Genomic DNA, 23231 nt, shown 5'->3' with positions numbered 1-23231 from the left:
CTTGCAGAAAGCTGGTTCCACACATAGTAGAGCATTATGGAACCAATTATTCAGGATTATCATCATCAAGCACTTAAGGTGAAGTAGAAAATCTTACTGATAGAATTATTCATGCTAATAACCTAGCAAAAGAGTTGTTTGGGGTACTACAGGAAATATTGGGTATTATTAGGAGAGGTATAGAAAACAGGTGTGAGGATGTTATAATGCTATTGTATCGCTCCATGGTGCGACCGCACCTTGAGTATTGTGTCCAATTCAGGTCGCTGCATCTCAAGAAAGATATAGTGGAATTGGAAAAGGTGCAGCAAAGGCCGACGAAAATGATAGCGGGGATGGGACGACTTCCCTATGAAGAAAGACTAAGGAGGCTAGGTGGATGTGAAGCATCTGTTCACGCTTTCCAAAAATAGTAGGACTAGGGGGCATGCGATGAAACTACAGTGTAGTACATTTAAAACAAATAGGAGAAAATCTTTCTTCACCCAACACATAATTAAACTCTGGAATTCGTTGCCGGAGAGCGTGGTGAAGGCGGTGGTACAGGGGGCAATGTTAGGGATGAGCCTTTTTCGGGTGCCCGGCCCACACAGGTAAGTAGCCTATTAAGGACAGCTCAAAAGCTGTCCTTGATTAGGTCACTTACAGGCTTATTTTCGAAAGAGATCGCCAGCAATCTTCCGACACAAATCTCTCAAAAGCAGCAAAATCGGTATAATTGAAAGCTGATTTTTTGGCACCATCGCCGCTTTCCCGTCGCCGAGCCAGAGAAAGTTCAAGGGGGCGTGTCGGCGGCATAGCGAAGGCAGGACATAGGCGGGCATGGGCGTGGCTACCAGATGGCCGGCTTCAGTGCATAATGGAAAAAACAAAAGCGGCGTTAATCAGTATTTCGCCGGTTTTACTTGGTCCTTTTATTTTCACAACCAAGCCTCAAAAAGGTGCCCCAACTCACCAGATGACCACCGGAGGGAATGGGGGATGACCTCCCTGTACTCCCCCAGTGGTCACCAACCCCCTCCTACACTAAAAAAATAAAAACCTTTTTTGCCAGCCTGTATGCCAAGCTCAGATGTCATACCCAGCTCCCTCACAGCAGTATGCAGGTCCCTGGAACAGTTTTTGTTGATTGCAGTGGACTTCAGGCAGGCGGACCCGGCCCATCCCTCCCCTACTTGTTACACTTGTGGTGGTAAGTGTTGAGAACTCCAACCCCCCCCCCCCAAACCCACTGTACCCACCTCCCTTCACCCATAAGGGCTATGGTAGTGGTGTAGAGTTGTGGGGAGTGGGATTTGGGGGGGATTTGGGAGGCTCAGCACCCAAGGTAAGGGAGATATGCACCTGGGAGCTATTTGTATTTTTTTTTTTAATTTTTAGAAGTGCTCCCTAGAGTGCCTGGTTGGTGTCCTGGCATGTCAGGGGTACCAGTGCACTACAAATGCTGGCTCCTCCCACGACCAAATGCCTTAGATTTCGCCGGGTTTGAGATCACCGGCATTTTGTTCCATTATCGCTGAAAAACAAAACCGGCCATCTCAAACCCGGCGAACTCTGGCATTTGGCCGGGCTAAACCGTATTATCGAAAGAAAAGATGGCCAGCCATCTTTTTCAATAATACGGTTCGGCCAGCTGTTTGCAGCACCGCCAAAATAGATCGCCGGCAATCTATTTCACCTGCGCTGTTCGATTATTCCCCTCTTAGCTATGCAGATGCTGGCACTGAATATTGGCTGTCACCCACATAACTTTTTTTCCTTTAAAAACCCTTGATCCCCTCCTAGCCCCCTGATGAAGCCACCTCATTCCCTCCCCACTCTTCCCAGACCATTACCATAATCAAGGCCTCCCCACCCCCAGTACATCTCTCCCCCAACGCCGTTTAGGTAGGCTCCCCAGGCCTATCTCCTGTCTCTAGTGGTCTATGGGGGGTCACTGGGGGCATGGGGACAGAAGCGAAGGCCATTTACTCCTGTCCTTTGTGGCTTTCCTGAAAAATGGCTGCTGCAATCTCTCATGGCAGCTCACGGTACTTTTGTGGTACTGCGAGCTGCTGCGAGAGGTCATAGTAGCCATTTTTTCAGGGAAGCCGCAAGGGGCAGGAGCAAGTGGCCTTCATTTCTGCCGACAACAGCTCCCACGGACCACGAAGGACATCATGTAGGCCTAGGGGGCCTACCTAATCGGTGGGGGAGGGAGGTTGGCAGTAGGCAGAGGGGAAGGGGGAGGTGAGCAAGTTACGGATCAATTTCAGACCTACCTCTCTTAGTTCCCTGTTCACTAAGCCATGCTAGATGCGCGTTAGCATTTTTAGCAAATGCTAAGCATTAGCATGCACTAACCATGTAGATGCCTATACTATTCCTATGGGTGACTACATGGTTAGCATGTACTAATTTTTATCACACAGTAAAAACATTAGCGCATCTTAGTAAACAGGGCTCTTAGTAAAAATTGCTAAATCCTGAATGACCAGCACGTTGTGATTTTGTTTTGAACAAATGGGGATTTTCAATCTAATACAATCTGGTTTAAAAGCAGAGGCTTTACAGCAAGTTTTAGATGGACAATTTGTGGAATACAAGGAATTGGGGAGGGGGGGGGGGGTCAAGGTTATTGCTTCTTCTCATTTATTAGCCACTTTTCTCTCAGTAGATCAACTGCTGAATCATCTTGCAGAAAGAGATTTATGAGTTCACATTAAAATGTTTTTCAGATCATGCATATGTGATAATTCAGGATTAGCAGCAGTCAGAAGAACAGAAATTGCTGTAAAGTCCCTCAGGGATCTAAACAGTTACCTACTACCCTCTAACATTTATGTAAGGCTAGTTGCAAGTATTATCAGACTGTTCAGCTTTAAGCTGCATGTGTATGCAAATGACAGATTTTTGTATTAGGTAGCCAGGATAAAGCATTATTTTTGCTGTAGTAAGGGGACTGTCTGCAGCAAATTAAAGGGTATTTAGATAGAGATAAGCTCCTACTCAATGTTGATAAAACAGATATTTTGTGGATGAACTATATGTACACTGACTGTTAAATGGTATTATGGATGGGGTATCTATTCTGGTAAAAATGTTGGTTAAGATGGATGGGGTATCTATTCTGGTAAAAATGTAGATTAAGAGCTTGTCAGTGGTTTTGGATTCAGACTTATCTCTAGAGCCTCAAGTAGAGGCAGTTGCTAGGAAGGCTTAGTCTGAGATACGACTAATTGGTCAGATGCTCAATATCGATCCCCTATGCAAGGCATGCCCTTATATCCAACATCCATCATCTTGATCTATCAGATCCTTGGAGACTGCAAAACCCCACAAGTAAAGCCCCATCAATCCCACTCAAGGACAGATTACTTCTTAATTTCCAATCGCCATGTTTCCACAGTATTACATACTGAAATCCATGCAATTATTTTCTCAGACTAAGCAGTGATCACTTTATCCTTGTTGCATCTAGAGCTGGCTTAGGAATCCCTACATGGTGTTTTAATGCAGGGTTGCTGGAAAGACCAAATTTTTAAAACACATACCACATGTCGGTCAACATTCCTTCTCACTGATACACTGATACAAATATGGTGGGATGCTTTTAAGGTTACAATCAGAGGGGAAATTTTAGCCTATTCTAATTGAATGAAATTGGAGAGAATGCCAGCTCTATCTCAATTGATACCCAAATTACATTTTAGAACAGCAAAGTATCTATACCAAAGACTTATCAAACCTCCTTCAATTTCAAAAATTAAAATATCAATAGAACACACTACTTAGTCAACAAGTGAGCTCCCTTTTATTCAAACAATATGCTCTTTATTATCAGGAATCCAATTAAATGGGTTGTCTATCAGCTCAATACTCTAAGGGGAAAAAAAAAACAAGGAAAAGATATTCTTATTGTTGTGACCTGATAATATGCACTGCTCTAAACTCTCAATATTTTTATGAGTGTTACCAGCGTTTATACTCTTCTGAGCACACCGCTTTGAAAGAAACTACAAGGGCTTTTCTTGCTCACCTAGAGCACCCATCCATAACCACTTCTCAAACTGAAATACTGAAGCAACAGAGTACTCCCTTAGAAATCCTCCATGCGAATAAAGAATTATCTCCTCAAAAGTCACCAGGGCCTGATGGCTTTGCAAAACCTTTTCAGATGTCCTCCTTCCCCATATGACACATTATATGAAGGAATTACTGACAGTGAAGAGAGATCATTGTTCCTTAACAGATGCTCACATTGTCCTTTTACCCAAAACAGATAAAGATCCCACTGAGGTCACCAATTATAGACCTATCTCACTTATTAATATGGGTTGTATTTTTATTGTACACTGCCCTGAAAGGTTTTCTCAAGGGCAGCATATGAAATATATAGTAAACTTGAAACTTGATTGCAAGATGTATGCTACAATATTAGCATTTGACTGAAGAGGTTACTGAAAACTCTCATTCATACTTATCAGAATAGATTTATGAAGGACAAATGACAGACAATACCTGACTCTTTTTGTAACATTTTAGCTGGAACCACAAATAGAGAGAACTCCCTTCTAGGCCTGTCTCTAGACACTGAAAAGGCATGTCAGGATAGAGTTGGAGGTTTTATTTAATGTTTTGGAATGGTTTGGGTTCGGCCCTAATTTTGATGATATGGTAAAGGTATTATATTCATCACCAGCTGTTAAGTTGGTAGTTAACAGTAGGCAATCGCAAACCTTCCACTTATCTAGAGGAACTAGGCAGGGATACCCCTTGTCTCCCTCACCCTGGAATCTGCCACTGTCATTCACCAGAACAATAGGATAGTGGGGTTCAGATTTTATCCAGTGGAATATAAACTCTCTCTTTATGTGGATGACATCTTATTTTTCTTAAATGATGCTTCATTCACAGGGTTATTGGGGTATAAGGTAAATTGGACTAAATTCATAGGTTTCCCCTATTGTAGCAACCTATCCACTTGTATGGTATCAGAAACTTATAAAATACCTAGGGGTGTGGTATGGAAGAACCATTCAGAAAACTGTGAGAAAGAATATAACAGTTGTGCTTGAGATGATCAAAGGTCTGATTCATCAGTGGACACCTTTGAACCTCACTTGGTGGGGAAGACTGGGCACTAAAAAATGGTTGTTACACCCACAGTGAATTATATTTTGGGGGTAATATTCAGCCTACAGTCAGCGTTTTTTAAGCTACAAGCTGGATATTCAAAGCTGGGCTCTGTCTGGACTCCCACACTAAATATCTGGTACAGTGGCCAGCAGAAAGATAACTGATTAGCAGCAGACATTCAGACCAGTGTGCTTGGCATATAAAGTTAGGACAGTTTTTTTGCTAACCAATTAGTGATCTGAATATTTATGCTAACTAAGTACTGGTTCTGTCCAAGTTCCACCTACAGACCAGATAGTGCAGGGGTGGTTAATGCTGATATTTAGCAGTACTGTCCAGTTATGTACCACCAAATATCAGCAGATAGGAAAGCACAAGTGATTTAAACAAGCAGAAGGCTCTCCTTTCTAGTTATATTGCTTTGAATATCAACTCCTCTATGTATGATCCCATGTTTATTGCCAAATTACTATTTTAGACAATCAAAACCTATCATAGCAGGGGTTTTTTATGGGCCAAAAAGCCTCTATGAATTGTGTTGTGCAAACCAAACGCCTCTAGGACAAATGGAGGAGTCCATGTCAATGATTTTCGACTTTAGCACTCTGCCTTTGTGCTACAGCATGGTTTCAAATGGTTTATAGTTGGACATTCTCAGGTGCAGTGTCAGGTATCTGGAATGCCCTCCCATTAGAATTACAAATGAAGGAAGGAAATTCCTCCTGAAAGCAGATCCCATTTTGTCATACAGAATAAAAACTAAACAAAATTTCAACTCATAGTAACATAGTAACATAGTAGATGACAGCAAAGACCTGCATGGTCCATCCAGTCTGCCCATGACAAACTCATATGTGTATACCTTACCTTGAATTTGTACCTGTCCTTTTCAGGGCACAGACCATATAAGTCTGCCCAACAGTATTTCTCGCCCCCCAACCACCAGTCCCGCCTCCCATCACCGGCTCTGGTACAAACCGTATAAGTCTGCCCTCCCCTATCCTCGCCTCCCAACCACCACCCCCTCTTCCCCCCAACTACTCATATAATAGCGATGTGAATATACTGCACACTTACGTTTGTTTCTTTTGTAGTAAAGTTTTGAATGTGGAGATTAATTCTAGGTATGAAGTAGGTGTTACATAGTTATGTCTCTGAAGCTCAACAAGAAATTTTCTAGATAATTCAATAGTGGAAGTGTGGAAGCTTTTGCACATATCTATACAGCCATTCCGTGTTTCATCTGACATTTCCACATCTTCCAAAAAACGAGCAGCAACAGCTTGCAGAGCATCTTCTGGCCATGTCTAAAATCAAAATTTACACTATTTGGGTTTACATATTAATTTTAACATTTAAAGAAAGACCTATCAAAGACCTTACAACAATATTAATTTCTTATATACCCACATATAAGTTGTTTAAAAATATTCTAAAGACATGAAGGGGAAATGTATGTGCCCCTTGCACATGTAAATATTCAGAATACTAGCACTTATGTGTCTACACCAGAGAAAGTAGACAATGAACAGTATTACCACAAATAAAATTTTTTTGAAAGATGTGATTCTTTATTAAACTCAGCATGGCCACGTTTCACCCTCAGGCTGCATCAAGTGTACGATGAAACAGCAAATCCAATGTCAAACAGATGATTATTTCAATTATAGAATACAACAGCAGTGTAAAACTGCTCTCATAATATGCCTTGCATTTGACATTGGGATTTGCTGCATCATTGTACCCCTGATGCAGCCTGAGAGCGAAATGTGGCCACGTCGGGTTTGTTAGCACCCAATTATTGGAGCTAATTGTCTCAATACTCAATTAAATTGGGCATATAAATTGGGCATGTGCTCAAATTTGGAAGCACAATTTTGAGCACAATCTGTCTCCGCTCTTTCACCTCTGCTCCCTGTTTTATGCCTTCCTTCCTTCCTTCCTTCCTTCCTTCCTTCCTTCCTTCCTTCATTCCAGATACGATTATTGAAATATTATCTATTCAGAGATTACTAAAAATAATCTTAAGAGATTGTAAACTTTACAAAACACTTCAGCATGTATACTCTGTTGAGCTTCCCGGTATGATCATGTCTCACTTCTTCTCTGACAGCTTCGTTGGTTACCCATTGATTTCAGGGTTAAATTTAAAATTCTAACTTTAACCCATAAGGTTCTTCACAGTGATTCTCCTGCTTATCTTGCTTCCTTGGGGATTCCTCAGACTCCATCTCATACCTTATGTACACTATAAGATAATAGGTTAATTCTTCCATGCCCTTCTAAAGCTAGATGGGAATCCACTAGATCTAGTGCATTTTTATTTTACCTCAGCAGCCGTATGGAATTCATTACCGCAGCACTTTTGGCTTCAAACATCTTATACGTCCTTTCATGCTTTATTAAAAACTCACCTTTTTCAGCAGACTTTTCTAGTATAGGCTTGGGTTGGTTCTGCAGCGGGAGACCAGGATGGTAGATTGTAGTTGTGTGAATTATTGATTTTATTTGGATTCTGTTATGAGTTCTTTTGTTTTTGTACGTATGCTTTTGACTATCATTCTTGTGTGCTGATATAGAGTTTGAATGGTTAAGGTAGTTAGTTCTTTCCTATCTACAATTGGCGTTCTTTTCTGTTTTTGTTGGTTTTTATTGTAAACTGCTTTAATTTGCTTTTAACAAAAGCAGTATAGCAAACTTAATAAACAATAATGGGTTTCTTAGCACTAATGTCTGTTAGCATGAACTAAGCTTATGCTAAGCTTTAGTAAAAGGGTCCCTATAAATTATTCACTTTGCATGGTGCACTTAGGCATGCCCATTTACGCCCGACATTGACCTGGTATAAACGGTAGTGCTTAAATTTAGTCATGCCAATTCTGGTTTATGCTAATATTCTCTAACAACATTTTGGTGCAGAGATGTCATTATAGAATTGTCACTCAGTGTATGGCATTGGTGCACCTAAATAGGACACCAAGTTATAAAATTGGCCCCTTACCTCCTAATTCTATATAGTGCACCTAATGCTAGATGCCAATTCAGTGCATAACTTCTGCATTGCAATGGCAGTTACAAGCCAAAACAGTGGTGAAACGGCAGGCTTGTGCTTAAGTGCACTTAGGCACTATTCTGTAACTTACCCCCTAATTGTATATAGTGCGCCTAGCTTTTGGTGCTCAAATGGCAGTCATGCACCAAAACGGAGGTTAAATGTCAGTTAGGCGCCTAAGTACACTTAGGTGCTATTCTATAGCTTGGCAGCTAAGTATTCTAGCTTGTAACTGCAAAGGAGACATTCATGAGTGGGTTATGGATGTTCCAACTATTTAAGTGTGTGCTCCATTAAATAATGTCAGTTAGACATGCCCAATTGCCATAAAGCAAGTGTAAGTGGTGGTGCCTAAATTAAGGTGACTAATTGCTGATTTACTCTGGTATTCTATAACAGATTAACCTGGGGATTCTATATAGTGTGCCTAGAGATCAAAACCAAAATTCAAGCAGATTCTATAATAATGCACGTAACTTAACAAGCTAATGAGCGCTGATAACAGCACTTAATAAGCAATAATGAGCACTAATTGGCACTGATTATAATTTAGGTGCACAACTTGTTAAGTGTATTCTGTATCGAAGTGCACCGAACTTCTAAAGTGTGCAGGCAAAAGGGGCATGGTTATAGGTGGAGAAATGGATGCTCTGAAATTTGCACACATATAGAATATGGCCCAGTGTGCGTAAATCTATGCGCCAGGATTTACGCCCTATTTTTGTTGGTGTAAATGGGTGCGTATAATTTTAGGTGCTGAAATATCAACTAAGTGCATTCTATAATCTGCTCCTAAATCTAGGCACCAATTATAGAATACACTTAGTTGGCACTGATTTCAGCGCCAAGTTTTTAGACACCATATATAGAATCTCCCCCTAAATACACAAATTTGCTGTTATACAATACTAGCTTAACACCTAGATTTTGGGTGTCTAACTTTTAACACCCTTTATAAAATTGCCCCTGTAGCGCCTAAATGCTCTAGCGCATAATTGCAAGGGGAGGTGTTCTGGGAGGGGTCTGGACAAGTCATGGATATTCTGACCATACCAGTATGTGCTTTACAGAATCATGTCGGTTATACATATAGTGTGCTGCATTTAGTGCACACATCTATGTCTGCTACTTACATGATGTAATTGTTCGCACCTAAATTTAGGTGTGTTATTGCTGACTTATGCTAGTATTCTATAACAGATTTGCTAGGGAATTCTATGTATGGTGCCTAATGTTATGCACTGTTTCAGCACTGATTTTCTAGTGCAGAAACGCGTTATAACAGAAGCAAGCCATCAAAATGGGCCAAAAATAGCAGATCTGCGTGGAACTATACTTTCCCTAAGCATTTATGCACAGATCTGAAAAGGGGACGTAATGACGGGATGGACATGGATGGGTCGGGGCACTCCAATGTGCACAGTGTTACAGAAGTAGGGGGGGATCTGCGCCCAATTTGTAAGTCAGGATTTATACCAGGTTTTAGTTGGTGTAATCCTCACGCCTAATGTTGGGTGTGGATTCCAGAACTATGCGCTATTCTATAAAGGGTGCCTATCCTTAGGCGCCCTTTATAGAATGTTGTTTAGCACCAATGTTTTTCAGCGCCAATTTTTTGGTGCCACATACTGAATTTAGCCCTTGGTGTGCAAATTTGCCATTAGAGATACTAACTTAGTGCTCAGATTCTTTTAGCACTCTTCATAGAATTGTCTCCCTAATCTGTGCACCCTACCCACACACCGCCCAGATGCCACCCATTTGAACACCCATCCTCAAACTATGTGATATCACATAGTCAGAATATTACCTTTTATGTGCATATGTGCACATATATTTACATATATGAAAGTATTCTGGTCATTTACACATGTTCCTGGCGCCTCAATTTTGATGGCTTCTTTAATTACCCCAAAATGCCAGAATGATAAAAATGATTTCACTTGTTTCTAAAACTCATCAAATTAAGCTGTAGTCTAGTTGAAGGCTGTAAAGTATTCCAAATATTCAGGCCTGCCACATTAAATATTCAGACATGAGGCCTCACACTCTTAACAATTTGTAATGATGGAACCTCAACTTGTCCTTGGGTCTGCATTCTAAAACAGTGTCCAAGGCAATACCTGTTTAAAGACATACCAAATACATAAAAAGTCTCAGTGCCTTAAATATCCACAAAACCATCTTAAAATAAATAAGCCATTCAACCAGGAGCTAATGTAGGGAGTACAAGACAGACAAAATACTGTTCATACTTCTTTACTCCTGCAAGCAATCTTGCAACCATATTTGGTGTCATTTGAATCACTCATAATGAAATGCTTGCAAAAACTAAGACTGCATTTTAATAATCTAAGGTATTTATGCACTCCCTGCTGAATATTGACAAGGACTTACATAAAGTAATCAGTTTTCCTCCTGAAACCCCCCCTCCCCATACCAATTCCTCCCACAATACTGATTTTCCCTAATACCAAGCCCCCCTGCCCATGTGTCAGTAGGCCTCCTTCCCCCCCCCCCCCCCACTCCCAGGAGTACCTCTACCTCCTTGGTGGTCGAGTGGGTCTTTGACACAGGAGCGAACCCCATTCACTCCACAGCTTTAAAACTGCAGCCGTGACTTTACCTTTAGTCTTGCGATACTATTGCTAGAGGTCAGCCATACATATATGCAAGGCTACTGATAGAGTTACAGCCACCATTTTAAATCTGCAGCCACTAGGGGCAGGGGATTCTCTCCTTCCCTGAAGACTCACTCAACCACCAGGGCGGTAAAGGTAGGCCCAGGGGGGCCTACTGACACATGGACAGGGGGGCTTGGTATCAGGGGGGTTTGGAATCAGGGGGTGATATCGAGAGGGGAAGGGCATTTGTAATGGTGGCAGGGTGGGGTCATTCATTATTCACCTTCTGAGGGCCCAGTCATTAAGGATTAATCAACCCTTTAGTGAATAAGCATCTCAAAAGCACTCAGAAAATAATTTTGTTCTGCCCTATTTTTTGTACACTTGCAAGTAGGCATATCAATAGATGATAAAGCCATCAGATATCCAAATAATTGAATGTGTGTGTGTCAAACTATACTTACATCCAGGTATGAAAGAGAATATGAAAGGTACCTGAAACCAGTCAATCGTGCAACAGTTGACAAGTGCTGGAAATTTTCTAAGGCGGTTACGGAAAGCATCTCCAATTGGACTCATGGCCAATACCACATGAAGCTGGTCCCGGCAGCGATCAACAAACATGTTGAAAAGAGCCAAAGGGCTACCATCAGTTTGTTTAGTTTTATCACGCTGACGGTCTATCTGACGCATTCGTTCACAAATTTCTTGCTTCTCATCTGCAGCAAAGAGGTTTGGTACCTCTCCTGCATTGAGCAAGTTGTTAATATCTTCCAAAAATGATTCTTTTTTAATCTGAGAATCAGTGAATAAGAACACTCCTTGCACCTCACCTTCTGTAGACTTCTTAAAAATCAGTTTTAAGTCTTCACGCCACTCAACATTACCATAGCTCTTGGAAATTTCAACTTGGAACAGTTTATAATCAGACATATGAGCTGCCAACCGAGTAAGACTTTGGCGACCACTTCCTCCAACACCAACCAGCAGCGCATGACTGCGAGGCTGCTTCAGAATTCGTGAAATTCTACAAACATGTTCTATTGCAAATCTGAATAAAACAAGGCTGACAGGTTTTTTACTAATGTTATTGAACTCTTCCAGATGAGTTTCTACAACTAATCTTAGTTTGTCTACATCAAGGATCTCCCTGTAGGTAGTATCCTCCCTTTTGAGATCATGGAAATCACAAAACATTAAACTTCGCAGGTCATCCTCTTCCACTTTGCCATCACCATTAAAGTCTAAATGACTGAATAGCTGGTGAAAGTCTTCATTCATATGTGTTTTCATCACTTGTTCCATATATCCAATAAGCCAAGCTCGGTCTGCGCCATCCACCAGGCGATCATAATATATTCTCAGAACCTAAATGATAAATAAAAGCAATTATAATGATATTTTAGATGCAAATCCCTTAAGGTGCTATGATGTTAATAGGTTTACTAATAACATACTTGCAACGATAAATCATATGTGACACAAGGATGCATAATAATAATGAAGCAGAGTAAAGATGACACAAAGGTCTAACATCATTGATTATTTTTTCTGTATGAAATGTATGTTCTAACAGTTGAGAATCAAGAGTCATAGTTTTGTAACTGAAATGTTAAATTTAATTGTGTGTAGAATGTACATGTACAAAACTTATAATAGAAAAACAAAACTACAAAAAAGAAGATGCAAACCCCTTTAAAACATCATAAAAGATGACTTATCAATAAAAATTCTATTAACTCTTAGACACTGCTCCAGATTCCTATGAAATTTCAGAAAAGCACACCCAATATAATTTAAAATTTTTCTGATCAATATTCAGCCAGCGACAGTCAGCATTTTTTAAAAAATGCTGACCATCACCAACTAATTTATGCCCCAATATTCAATGCTGAACCAAGTCTGAAAACTGGCATTGAATATCAGAGGTCTACGGGATCCCTGTAGGCTGCCGTAACTTATGCGGGTCCCGCCCCATATTCTGCCTGCCCCCATTGCCCCTGCTGGACCACCAGGGAACTTAGGTAGGCATAGGGGGCTTCTCAATATCGAGATGGGTTTGGAAGTCTATCCTTGCCGGGGTGGAGGGATAGGAATGGGGGCAGCCTCAATCCTTTCTTGCTGCTACCAATAGGTTAAACGGGCACAGGCCAATATTCAGATCAGTGCTGGGTTAACCTCAATGCATAAAATTAGGCCAGCCTTTTCTCTTTCCTAATATTATGCGGTTACCTAGCCGGTAAGTGGACTGAAATTCATGCTAACCATCAAGGTCACAGCTCCGCCCTAACTCCACCCCCGGCCTGCCCCTAACCTCACCGGTTAGTGGGAATATTCAGCAGCACTGTCCAGTTATGTGCTGCTGAATATTCCCACTTAGCCACAGACAAGCAATTTAAACAGTCAGGAGCCTCTCCTGGCCATTTAAATCACTTTGAATATCTACCCCTTTATTTTTACTACATTTTCAAAATCTTTAAACTGTTTCACTCTGTCACGAAATGCCTAGCCACCTGCCTGGGGCTACCCCGCGGCCACCTGGAGGGCCTATCCCTAGCACAGCTCAGGTCTGCCTGCACCTACTGCTTGTGCTCTACATTAGCACCCTCCTCCCACACAGGGTCTCAGCAGAGAGGTCTTTCTCCTTCTACTTCAAAACTGAGACTAACTAATTACCTCACAGTTATGTGGGAAAAAGAAAACAAACTGTCACTTCTGGTACATCTTTAAAGAAAACAATCACCATCTGCTGGCCAACCAGGAGAAACACATCTCATCAGCAAAACAATACAGTTCACAGGCACAGAAACTCATTGTTTCGCCACACACTCCAATTGCTCTGAACCACTGAGAGTAGCTATAAGTAGAACAGTAACATAAATTTTACAGAATCTTATTGGTTAATAAACCCAGTATGGATCAATTGAAACCAGTAATCTTGAGGCAACGTGTATTTCTTTTGCTAATTTGACTATACTAATAAGACACAAAGAAAGGATCTGCTGTCAGCAAATGACATGAAACTACCCACAGTTGAAACTGTATTATAACCAGCAGGATAAAAGGCCTCAGACGTCATAGAAGCTATATATCAGCCAGGGGGAGCCGTTAGTCAGATGATAGGAGAGCGTGGATACGTTGTGCTGACCTTTCTTTAAGTATGTGGGAGATTGCTATATGACTTCAGAATTTCATAGTGCATTTGGTATTATTTGATTTTCTCTTTTTTCTTAGAATGTGAGACTGAGGCCCTGAAGCAGCTGTGCGAAACGCTGGCCACCATCGGCTCGGCACATTAATAATAGAAAGAGGAACACAGCACATTACGCTGTCCAGGAAGCACTCACTATAAAGATAAGTGTGGTGTTTAACGATATAAAATAAATGTAGTTAATTGCCTATGAAGTTGTAGATATTAGTTTTCCACCAGCAGGTTGATATAGTTGTAGGTTTTTTTGGCCAATGATGAAAGCAGGGTCTATGGACCCGTTATAGCTTCAACAGATCGATTCAGGACCTGGAAGCTCTTTGAGGCCTTTTTTCCTGCTGGTTATAATACAGTTTCAACTGTGGGTAGTTTCATGTCATTTGCTGACAGCAGATCCTTTCTTTGTGTATTTGTATACTTTAGTCGATCTGTATCCGAACAAACACCAGGGTTTAGTTGTACTAATAAGACTCCATCCAAAGAGAATCATTCAAAGAGAAGTTCCACCTGGAAAACCCAAACTTTCTTATTGAACATCTGAAGGCTTGTAAAACGTATTAACAAGGATGGCAGGAGAAAGAGCAGCATTAACTGAAACCTCAGTAAACTACTGATGAGAAGCTCAAAATCTGAGGAACTCTGAAGCCAAAATAGAGAACAGTAACTAACTACCTTAGACTGAGATCGGATGAGAAATCTCAGGAGTTTCAGATGAACCCAATGTGATGGACTCTCTCAAGTTTGCACTCAGACAGCTACAACTAATAAAATCATGATAAATGACTATGAGAAAGAATTTATTTATTTAGTTATTTCAGTTATATTCCACATTATAACAACAAATACAAACCCACAACCATAAATACTCCAGGATATACCCTCCCTACCTCGGACAGTTTGAAAATACTCAGTGTCACACTCGATCGCAACCTTACCCTCGAGAGCCAAGTAAACTCTGTAACAAAGAAAATGTTCTATTCAATGTGGAAGCTCAAACGATTAAAACCTTTCTTCCCAAGAGCAACTTTTCGATACCTAATACAATCAATGGTCCTAAGCCATGCAGATTATTGCAACGGAATCTGCGCGGGCTGCAAAGAACAACTCATTAAAAAACTCCAGACCGCCCAAAATACAGCAGCCAGGCTGATATTCAGCAAAACACGCTTCGAAATTGCCAAACCCCTCCGAGAAAAGTTGCATTGGCTCCCAATCAAAGAACAGATCATCTTCAAAATCTGCACCTTAGTCCACAAAATCATGTACGGCGTAGTCCCAGGATACATGACAGACCTTATAGACTTACCAATAAGAAACAAAGTCAGATCGCCAATATCCTACCTAAACCTACACTACCCAAATTGCAAAGGACTGAAATACAAAACAACTTACGCAGCTGGCTTCTCCTACATAAGCGCACAACTATGGAATGGGCTCCCAAAAGCTATGAAAACAATCCACGACCACTTGAACTTCAGGAAATCACTAAAAACCTACCTCTTCAAAAAGGCCTACTCCAACAATCCCACGTAACCCTCTTCACCTACCAACACAGTATGACTATGATCGAACAGGACATCACGCAATCTTCATCCATTCCGACCCTCCACTTATACCTCATAGATCACTATACAACTTTGTATTTGTTATCCACTGACTGGGCAAACGCCTTTGACGGTACTATGTAAGCCACATTGAGCCTGCAAATAGGTGGGAAAATGTGGGGTACAAATGCAACAAATAAATAAAATTATCCCAATAGATTAGGTTCAATGTGGCTAACAACTTATGTAACTAACAGTACAAAAAGTGATGCAGGATAGTATACATTAAGTAGTAATATCAAAGTAAATAAGAATTGAGTATTACAATGCGTAATATGGAAACGAATGCTAGATGCAAAAAGGTAACAATTTATTGTCATCCATGTATAACAACAATTAGAATGGAACTGAGAATTTGGAATAATTGTACAATTAGGGGTTTAAATTAATTGTGATAATCCATGAGAAACTGCTTAAATAGAGAGGCTTTAAGGTATTTCCAGAATATCAAATAATTAGGTTCCCATTAGATGAATTTGGGGAGGGAATTCCACTATTTGGTACAGAAGTAAGGGAATCCTGACATGTAGATTGACTTGTAGATCACAGTTTTTCAACTGGGATAGTGGAAGGTTAGATAATCTCTTGAACCAGGGAGAGCATTGTGAAAGGGGAGATCAATTAAAGGTAGCATATTAACATGTCGGAATCAATTATTATACCAAGAATGATTTGCTATACTGAATTACCAAGGAAGAACAAGGAGGGGAAATTTGGAATAGCTTCTCATTCTCCTGCTATATCATTACCAAGTGTGAGGCTTGTCCATAGCCATTTATTGAGAGGACATAGAGGGGTAGAAAAAATGAGAAAAGAAATTACCCTTGTTGTACTCGCCCAAAATCTATTGGCAGGTCAAAGAATTCTGCCAGTCCTAGCTAAGTTATCAGTAAACAACTGCACGAGAGACTAAGAATGGCCCTTTAAGATCCTATACTCATTATTGAACACCAGTTTAAACAGATCACCAAGCGGTCCTTTTACTAAGGTGCGCTGAAAAATGGCCTGTGCTAGTGTAAGCGTGTGTTTTGGACACACACAGATCCATTTTTCAGAGCACCTGTAAAAAAGCCTTTGTTTTATTTTGGCTGAAAATGGATGTGCAGCAAAATGAAAATTGGCGCGCATCCATTTTGAGTCTGAGACCATACTGCCACCCATTGACTTAGCGGTAAGGTCTCATATGTTAACTGGGTAGTAATGGTCTACAAGCATAGAATGCCTTTTACCGCCCGGTTAATGTAGTGGACACGCGTAAAAAAATTAAATTACCACCCAGGCCACGTGGTAGCCGGGCAGTAATTCCAAATTGACGAGCGTGGGGTGCGCATAGGCGCCTATGCAGCTTAATAAAAGGGCCCCCAAGGTATTAGTAGATGCTCTGAAAAGATCTGCCAGGGGCTACCAATATATCCTGATTATGCTACCTGAAAACAACTGTCCTAAGGAACACTAAGACAAAACATGATTGCAGATACCCTCGATGAGATATTCTCCTTGGTGGTACTATTTGGACATGAAATGAAGCTGCAAGAAGAGAAACTTAAAAGCAACATCAGGAAATACTTTGTCATGAAAAGTGTGGATGTCTAGAATGCTCTTCTATGGGAAGTGGTAGTGACATAAACAGGGAGAGAATTCAAAAAGGAATGGGATAAACACAGAGGATCCCTATATGGCTAAAGGATAGAAGAAAAGAATAGAGCATTTCTGCTCAAAGTCAAACTATTTCACACCTAAAAAAGAGGCACTGGTCACATGATGTGGTGAGCAGGGAAGGATACATCTTTTCACCAGTCAGAAGACTGCTCCCTTATCCAAACACATCAGTAAGATTCTGCTTAAATTTTCTCTTTATTCAAAGTCTACTTGGGTTTTGGAGAGGTGTCGGTCCCAAGCGATTACTCAGTGAATTATGCAGAGAAAGGCAAGTTCCCCAAGTACCAAGAAATGCAGTCTGAGACCAAGAAAATGTAGCAAAAAGATACAGAAATATTTCCCATCATTTTGGGTGCCACAGGCTTGGTCAAAAAGAACTTCCAAGCATATTGGACAAGTTGCCTATACATGTTACATCTTATGAACTCCAGACAGAAGCTCTCTTTGACGTAATGCAAGTACTACAGCGAGCACTAGCAGTATATTTGAGAGAATGAGATCATACTCCACATACCCTGGCTTATAGTGTGAGGTTCATTCCTGTCATGGTATGTGCAAAACCCACCCATTTGGAGAAAACTGTCCCCAGAAGACGAGATGGATGGTACTGCATTAGCAGGATCAGCATTGGTGCTTGGCGAGGCATTGATTGCTGACTTGACATATGCAGTAGTAACAGCCTTAAAGTCAAAGTTTTTCTGTCTTTTGATCAACTTGAGCCAAGTGATCTGGGAGTTTAATAAGTTCTTGGCAAAAGTTGAGAAGTGTATGTCTGGGGCTAAGGATGAGCTGCATGGAGTGCTCAGACAGCTCATGTTGCTGAAGGACATGATGGTGGTGCATGAAAATAAAATAGAGTACCTACAGAACAGTTTGCAACACAGCAAACTACATTTTATGAGTTTCCTTGAGTTTCTGCCAGATAAGGAAATGGTTAAGCTGGTGGCTCATTAAGGGCCTAGGTCAAATTAGACTTGGTGGGAAGGGTGCAAATTGAGCGAGCCCACCATCTAGTCCAAAAAAGTCTATATTTTTGGACATATCCTAACTCTTCCTTTCCCTCACTAAGTTCTCCCCAATTGTCTTTTATCATACATGTATCTCACTCTACCATAATATCACCTTGATATTAATCGCAACTTGTATTTGTTCACACTGGAATTGGTTAACGCCGATTATGGTACTATGTAAGCCACATTGAGCCTGTAAAGAGGTGGGAAAATGTGGGATACAAATGCAACAAATAAATAAATAAAATAAATATATTCGAACTGGCCAAGAGTTTTTGAACCATGCGATTAAAATGGCAGTTATGCAAGACTTTAAGAAGGTGTGTTTTGATGGGAAGATGATGTTGATCTTTCAAGTCTATTCGATAAAGCTGGCAGTCAAATGTAGAGAGTTCTCTAAAGTCTGCAGTGAGCTGTATGATAAAAATGTGCAATTCACTCTTCAGTGCCTGGTAGTATTGAGAGTACACTATGACGGGAAAATGATTTCCTATGCTACAGTGAATGAGGCCATAGAATTTCTGACTCAAGTTGGAAATGAATCAAGCTCTGATGGCAAACTCAGGGGCCCTTTTACTAAGGCGCACCAAAAAGTGGCCTGCACTGGTGTGGGCACATGTTTTGGACGCACGCAGGTACACAGAGTAGCTGGACAGCAGTTCCAATTTGACGCGTGTTGGACGCACGTAGGCGCCTACACGCCTTAGTAAAAGGACCCCTGAGTTTTACCCTGAAGGAATGGTAGGACTTGCTATGATTTACTGGGCAGTCTTGGGATGGACTTGCTTTGAAGACCACACAGTTGGATGGGAGCTGTGATGTTACTACATACTGTGCCTGTAAAAGTGCTTCATTTTGATGGGGTGTTTGTTTCCTCAGTATTGATAATATACCAGAGTAGACAGTTATGATCCCCTGCTGGAGAAGTGATGCATCATCATCATCTGGAAATATTACTGTGACTGCTGACTGGGTTGTTTTGAGACTTGCTCTAAACCAGGGACATGACAATAATTATTTTATATGAGTGAACATGTTTTATATAGGTTTGTATGTTAGATAATGCAGCTATGGGGAAGGGAGTTTAGCTAGCTGGAATGAATTCAGGAGGGAGTGGTATTAGAGAGAAGGCTGTGATAAGTATGTCTGGCTCTTCAAAATGACTTACTGTATGCTTGGCTGATTGTGGAGAGTGACAGAATGGATGGTCTGTGTGTGTGTGAGGGGGGGGGGGGGTTGGGGGAAGCCTCAACACTAGGGTACATGAGCTGGTAGTAAAGGGGTTGCCCATACAAGAATTTGGACCAGAGGTCCCTAAGGACCAAGAATGACACGGAAAGCAGTGTCCCTGAATCAAGCCCAGCTCACTCCATGTTTTCCAACTTCTCTTGAAAAACATAGACTATCAGCATTATAATTCCACTTCTCTAGACATAATTATCTGGTACAATTTCTATTATACATTAGAAGCCAAATGAGAAATTATCTCCTTGAAGCATAGAAGAACCTAAGAATGATGGTGCTCCCACATTGTTTTTTTTTTTTTTTTGTTACATTTGTACCCCGCGCTTTCCCACTCATGGCAGGCTCAATGTGGCTTACATATTATATACAGGTACTTATTTGTACCTGGGGCAATGGAGGGTTAAGTGACTTGCCCAGAGTCACAAGGAGCTGTCTGTGCCTGAAGTGGGAATTGAACTCAGTTCCCCAGTTCCTCATGACCAGAGTCCACCACCCTAACCACTAGGCCACTCCTCCACTCCAAAAAAAAAAAAAGCTATTTCATACACATATGCCAGTGAACAGATATAAAATGCAGTTTATAAAATTACATCCACATATAAGTACATGCAGTGAAAAGAATGCATGTACATGCATGAAACTCGGGTATAGGCAAATTTGGGGAAAGAGCATTGGCAGCGTGTGGGCAGGATTGCAATTTATGCATTCATTATAAAATACTCACATTCACAAACACTCTTACACCAACTCCGAAGCTGGTATAAATCTGCATGATTTCTGCAGTTTTTGTTGAGCTCCAGGCCTCCCCCACAGGAAGTGCATAGGGAACAGGATGGGGAGTGTTGGGAAATGGAGTACAACTGCCGTTTTCTGTTCTGCTGTGTTCACTTCAGCTTTGTCCCCTCCCCTCATGTCCATTATTAACAGGTATCAAGTAGGGGAAAGAAGGAGGAAAAGGGACTGCAGCAGACACAGTGAAGAGAGGACAGGGACTGCAGCAGACATAACTCAGCTTGAAGTCATCCCTGATCCAATGACTCAGAACTAAGCTGAGAGCAGACTGGGGAAGGAGGAAGAAGACACACCAGATAACAACTCAGGGAGATGTCAGTGATTTACTGGAAGGGGAAAGAGTTTTTGGGTCTGTCCTAGGAAGAGAGATGGAGTCAGGGATGAAAATAAAAGGAAGCAAATATTGAGGCCAGGGAAGAGGGAGAGTGCTGGGTTTATCCCTGGAGGAATGGAAGGGGTGGAAAAATAAAGATTAGCAGAGGAGAGGTGAATGGAGGGAAGAAAGTTGATATGCACTCAGTATTCTCAGTTCCCGCTAATCAAAATCAATTGCATGGTAACTACAACTTTGTTGCCAACCCCCTAATTGTTCTAGTCTCTCAGAAATGACATAAGGGGCTATGAAACTTGGTTCAGGCAAGGGTGTGTGTTATGTACACCACCATGGTCACAAGAGTGCAAATAAGAACAAAACAAAGACAAAAATTGCTGTCATAGAGCAGGCTTGGAAATCAATAGGAAGTCTCTTTCTCCTTGAGGTATTTGGGCTGGGCTACTATTAATATACTCGGTAACTTCTGATACTGACCCAGCCCAAATACCTCAAGGAGAAAGAGACTTGTTCTTATTTTCACCCTTGTGATCATGGTGGTATATACAACACAGACCCTTGCCTGAACCAAGTTTCACAGCCCCTTATGTCTTTTCTTGGATACAACTCCTTCCCCTCAGAAAATTCAAGGAGTTGGCAAACACACATTAATGCATTTTTCCATTGCTAGTTTGTATTTGTGCAATATAATTTGATAACTAAAAAGATTTACCTCATGTGCCCACAGACGTTTTATCACAGCTGGCGATTCTGATGTTTCAGGTTTTGAGAGACATATGCCCTGAATAACTCGGGAGAAGTCTCGAAGGTTGAATAAATAATGAGACTTAGCAGGGGTAGGCAACAGAATTTTCATTGCTTCTTTATACACAGCCATAGTACTATTCACAATCTGAGCGGTTAAGGATAAATATTCCTTTGGAAAATTATACCTGATAAATTAAAAGAAAAAACAAAATTTTTATACAGATATCTCTCCAAAAATATCTTTGAAACTGAGGTGTAATGGGCATTCATGTGCAGTTAAATTCTAAAGTGGCAAGTATGAATGTAATTGCTGGTATTCTAGAAATGTATGAACATCATGTGAACAAATATGTGTGGAAATGGCAATAATCTAGTTGTGCACTATTCTATAAGTATGAGTCAATCTTCAATGGCGCATGCTTTGTGGGTGGGCATTCGTATGGTTGGAGCTTGGATGGAGTATAGACATGGTGCAGACTTATCCACAGAAAACAAACTACTATGATCTATACACTACTTCCCCAATCTAGGAATGAACATTTCTACCAGCTCTATGGCTGGCATAAGTCCTTGCATATAATAACATGTGCGTGTATTTAAATGGTTATGCTCATGTTCTATAATGAAAAGAAGGAACCTACTTTTTTTTAAGTAGATTAGGCTCTAAATATGACAGCGCCAAACCACTCCGAGAAAAACTGCATTGGCTACCAATCAAAGAACGGATCACTTTCAAAATCTGCATGACTGTTCATAAAATTATTTACGGAGAGGCACCGGGATACATGACAGACCTCATCGACCTACCAACCAGAAACACCACAAAATCTACACGAACATACCTAAACCTCCACTACCCAAGCAACAAACACAAATCCACCTATGCATCCAGCTTTTCCTACTTAAGCACACAACTATGGAACGCACTGCCAAAAGCAGTAAAAACTACACTCGACCACCTAAATTTCCAGAAAGCACTAAAGACAGACCTGTTCAGAAGATCATACCCCACCAACCCAACATAAAATACCTGAACACTTGTGACACAATATAACCAAAGACGGCAATGGACATTTTATTTTATTTATTTATTTAACACATTTATACCCCACATTTTCCCACTAGTCGCAGGCCCACATTACCTGACTCTTCCTCTCCTCTCCCTCTAAGTTCCCTCCAATTACCTACCATACATGTATCTCATTCTACCACAATACCACTTTGTATTCATTCATTTCATGTATTTGTTCAGACCGGAGTCGGCTAACGCCATTAACAGTAAAATGTAAGCCACATTGAGCCTGCAAAAAGGTGGGAAAATGTGGGATACAAATGTAACAAATAATAATAATAAATAGAATACCACTGAGCACGCACATTGCAATCTGAAGAGTTCCCAGGATAGGTTTGGGAGCCACAATAGACTTATTTTAGAAGCATCCCCACGTTTAAACTCGTGGAGAGGCCCAGAGAGTTAAATGCCATTTCAGAACAAGGGCCATTCAGAAATGGGGAAGATGAGTACACCTTGACAGCAAGGTGGTGTAGGGAGAGCAAAGAGAGGGTGTGGTCTGGGTGGAACAACAATACACCTTTAGATTGTAAGCTCTCTTGAGCAGGGACTGTCCTTCCCCTTGTCTAAACTTGTACAGCGCTGCGTAACCCTGGCAGCGCTATAGAAATGCTAAGTAGTAGTAGTAGTAGTAGATGTGTATTCCCTGTTTTATATAGGCAATCAAGCAAAGAAAAGGACAAAAAGTGGTCCTTATGGGTGTCAAATGGCAAGCAATGAAAGTGAGGTCCAAAAGAAGGAGTGAAATCTGTAAAAGCAATCTCACTTT

General features: G+C 41.0%; 1 protein-coding gene across 1 annotated transcript in view; it reads right to left on the bottom strand.

The window, feature by feature from the left end:
- The window catches only part of DNAH7 (dynein axonemal heavy chain 7), a 525690-nt gene that overhangs the window by 152988 nt on the left and 349471 nt on the right, over nucleotides 1-23231 (bottom strand). The window contains 3 exon segments of the mRNA XM_030210108.1: nucleotides 6196-6425; nucleotides 11290-12162; nucleotides 21356-21575. Of these exon segments, the coding sequence (XP_030065968.1) occupies nucleotides 6196-6425; nucleotides 11290-12162; nucleotides 21356-21575 (1323 nt within the window).

Source organism: Microcaecilia unicolor, chromosome 7 (assembly GCF_901765095.1).
Source record: "Microcaecilia unicolor chromosome 7, aMicUni1.1, whole genome shotgun sequence".
NCBI lineage: Eukaryota > Metazoa > Chordata > Amphibia > Gymnophiona > Siphonopidae > Microcaecilia > Microcaecilia unicolor.
The sequence above is the reverse complement of the archived record's forward strand: the minus strand, read 5'-3'. Positions and strand labels throughout refer to the sequence as shown.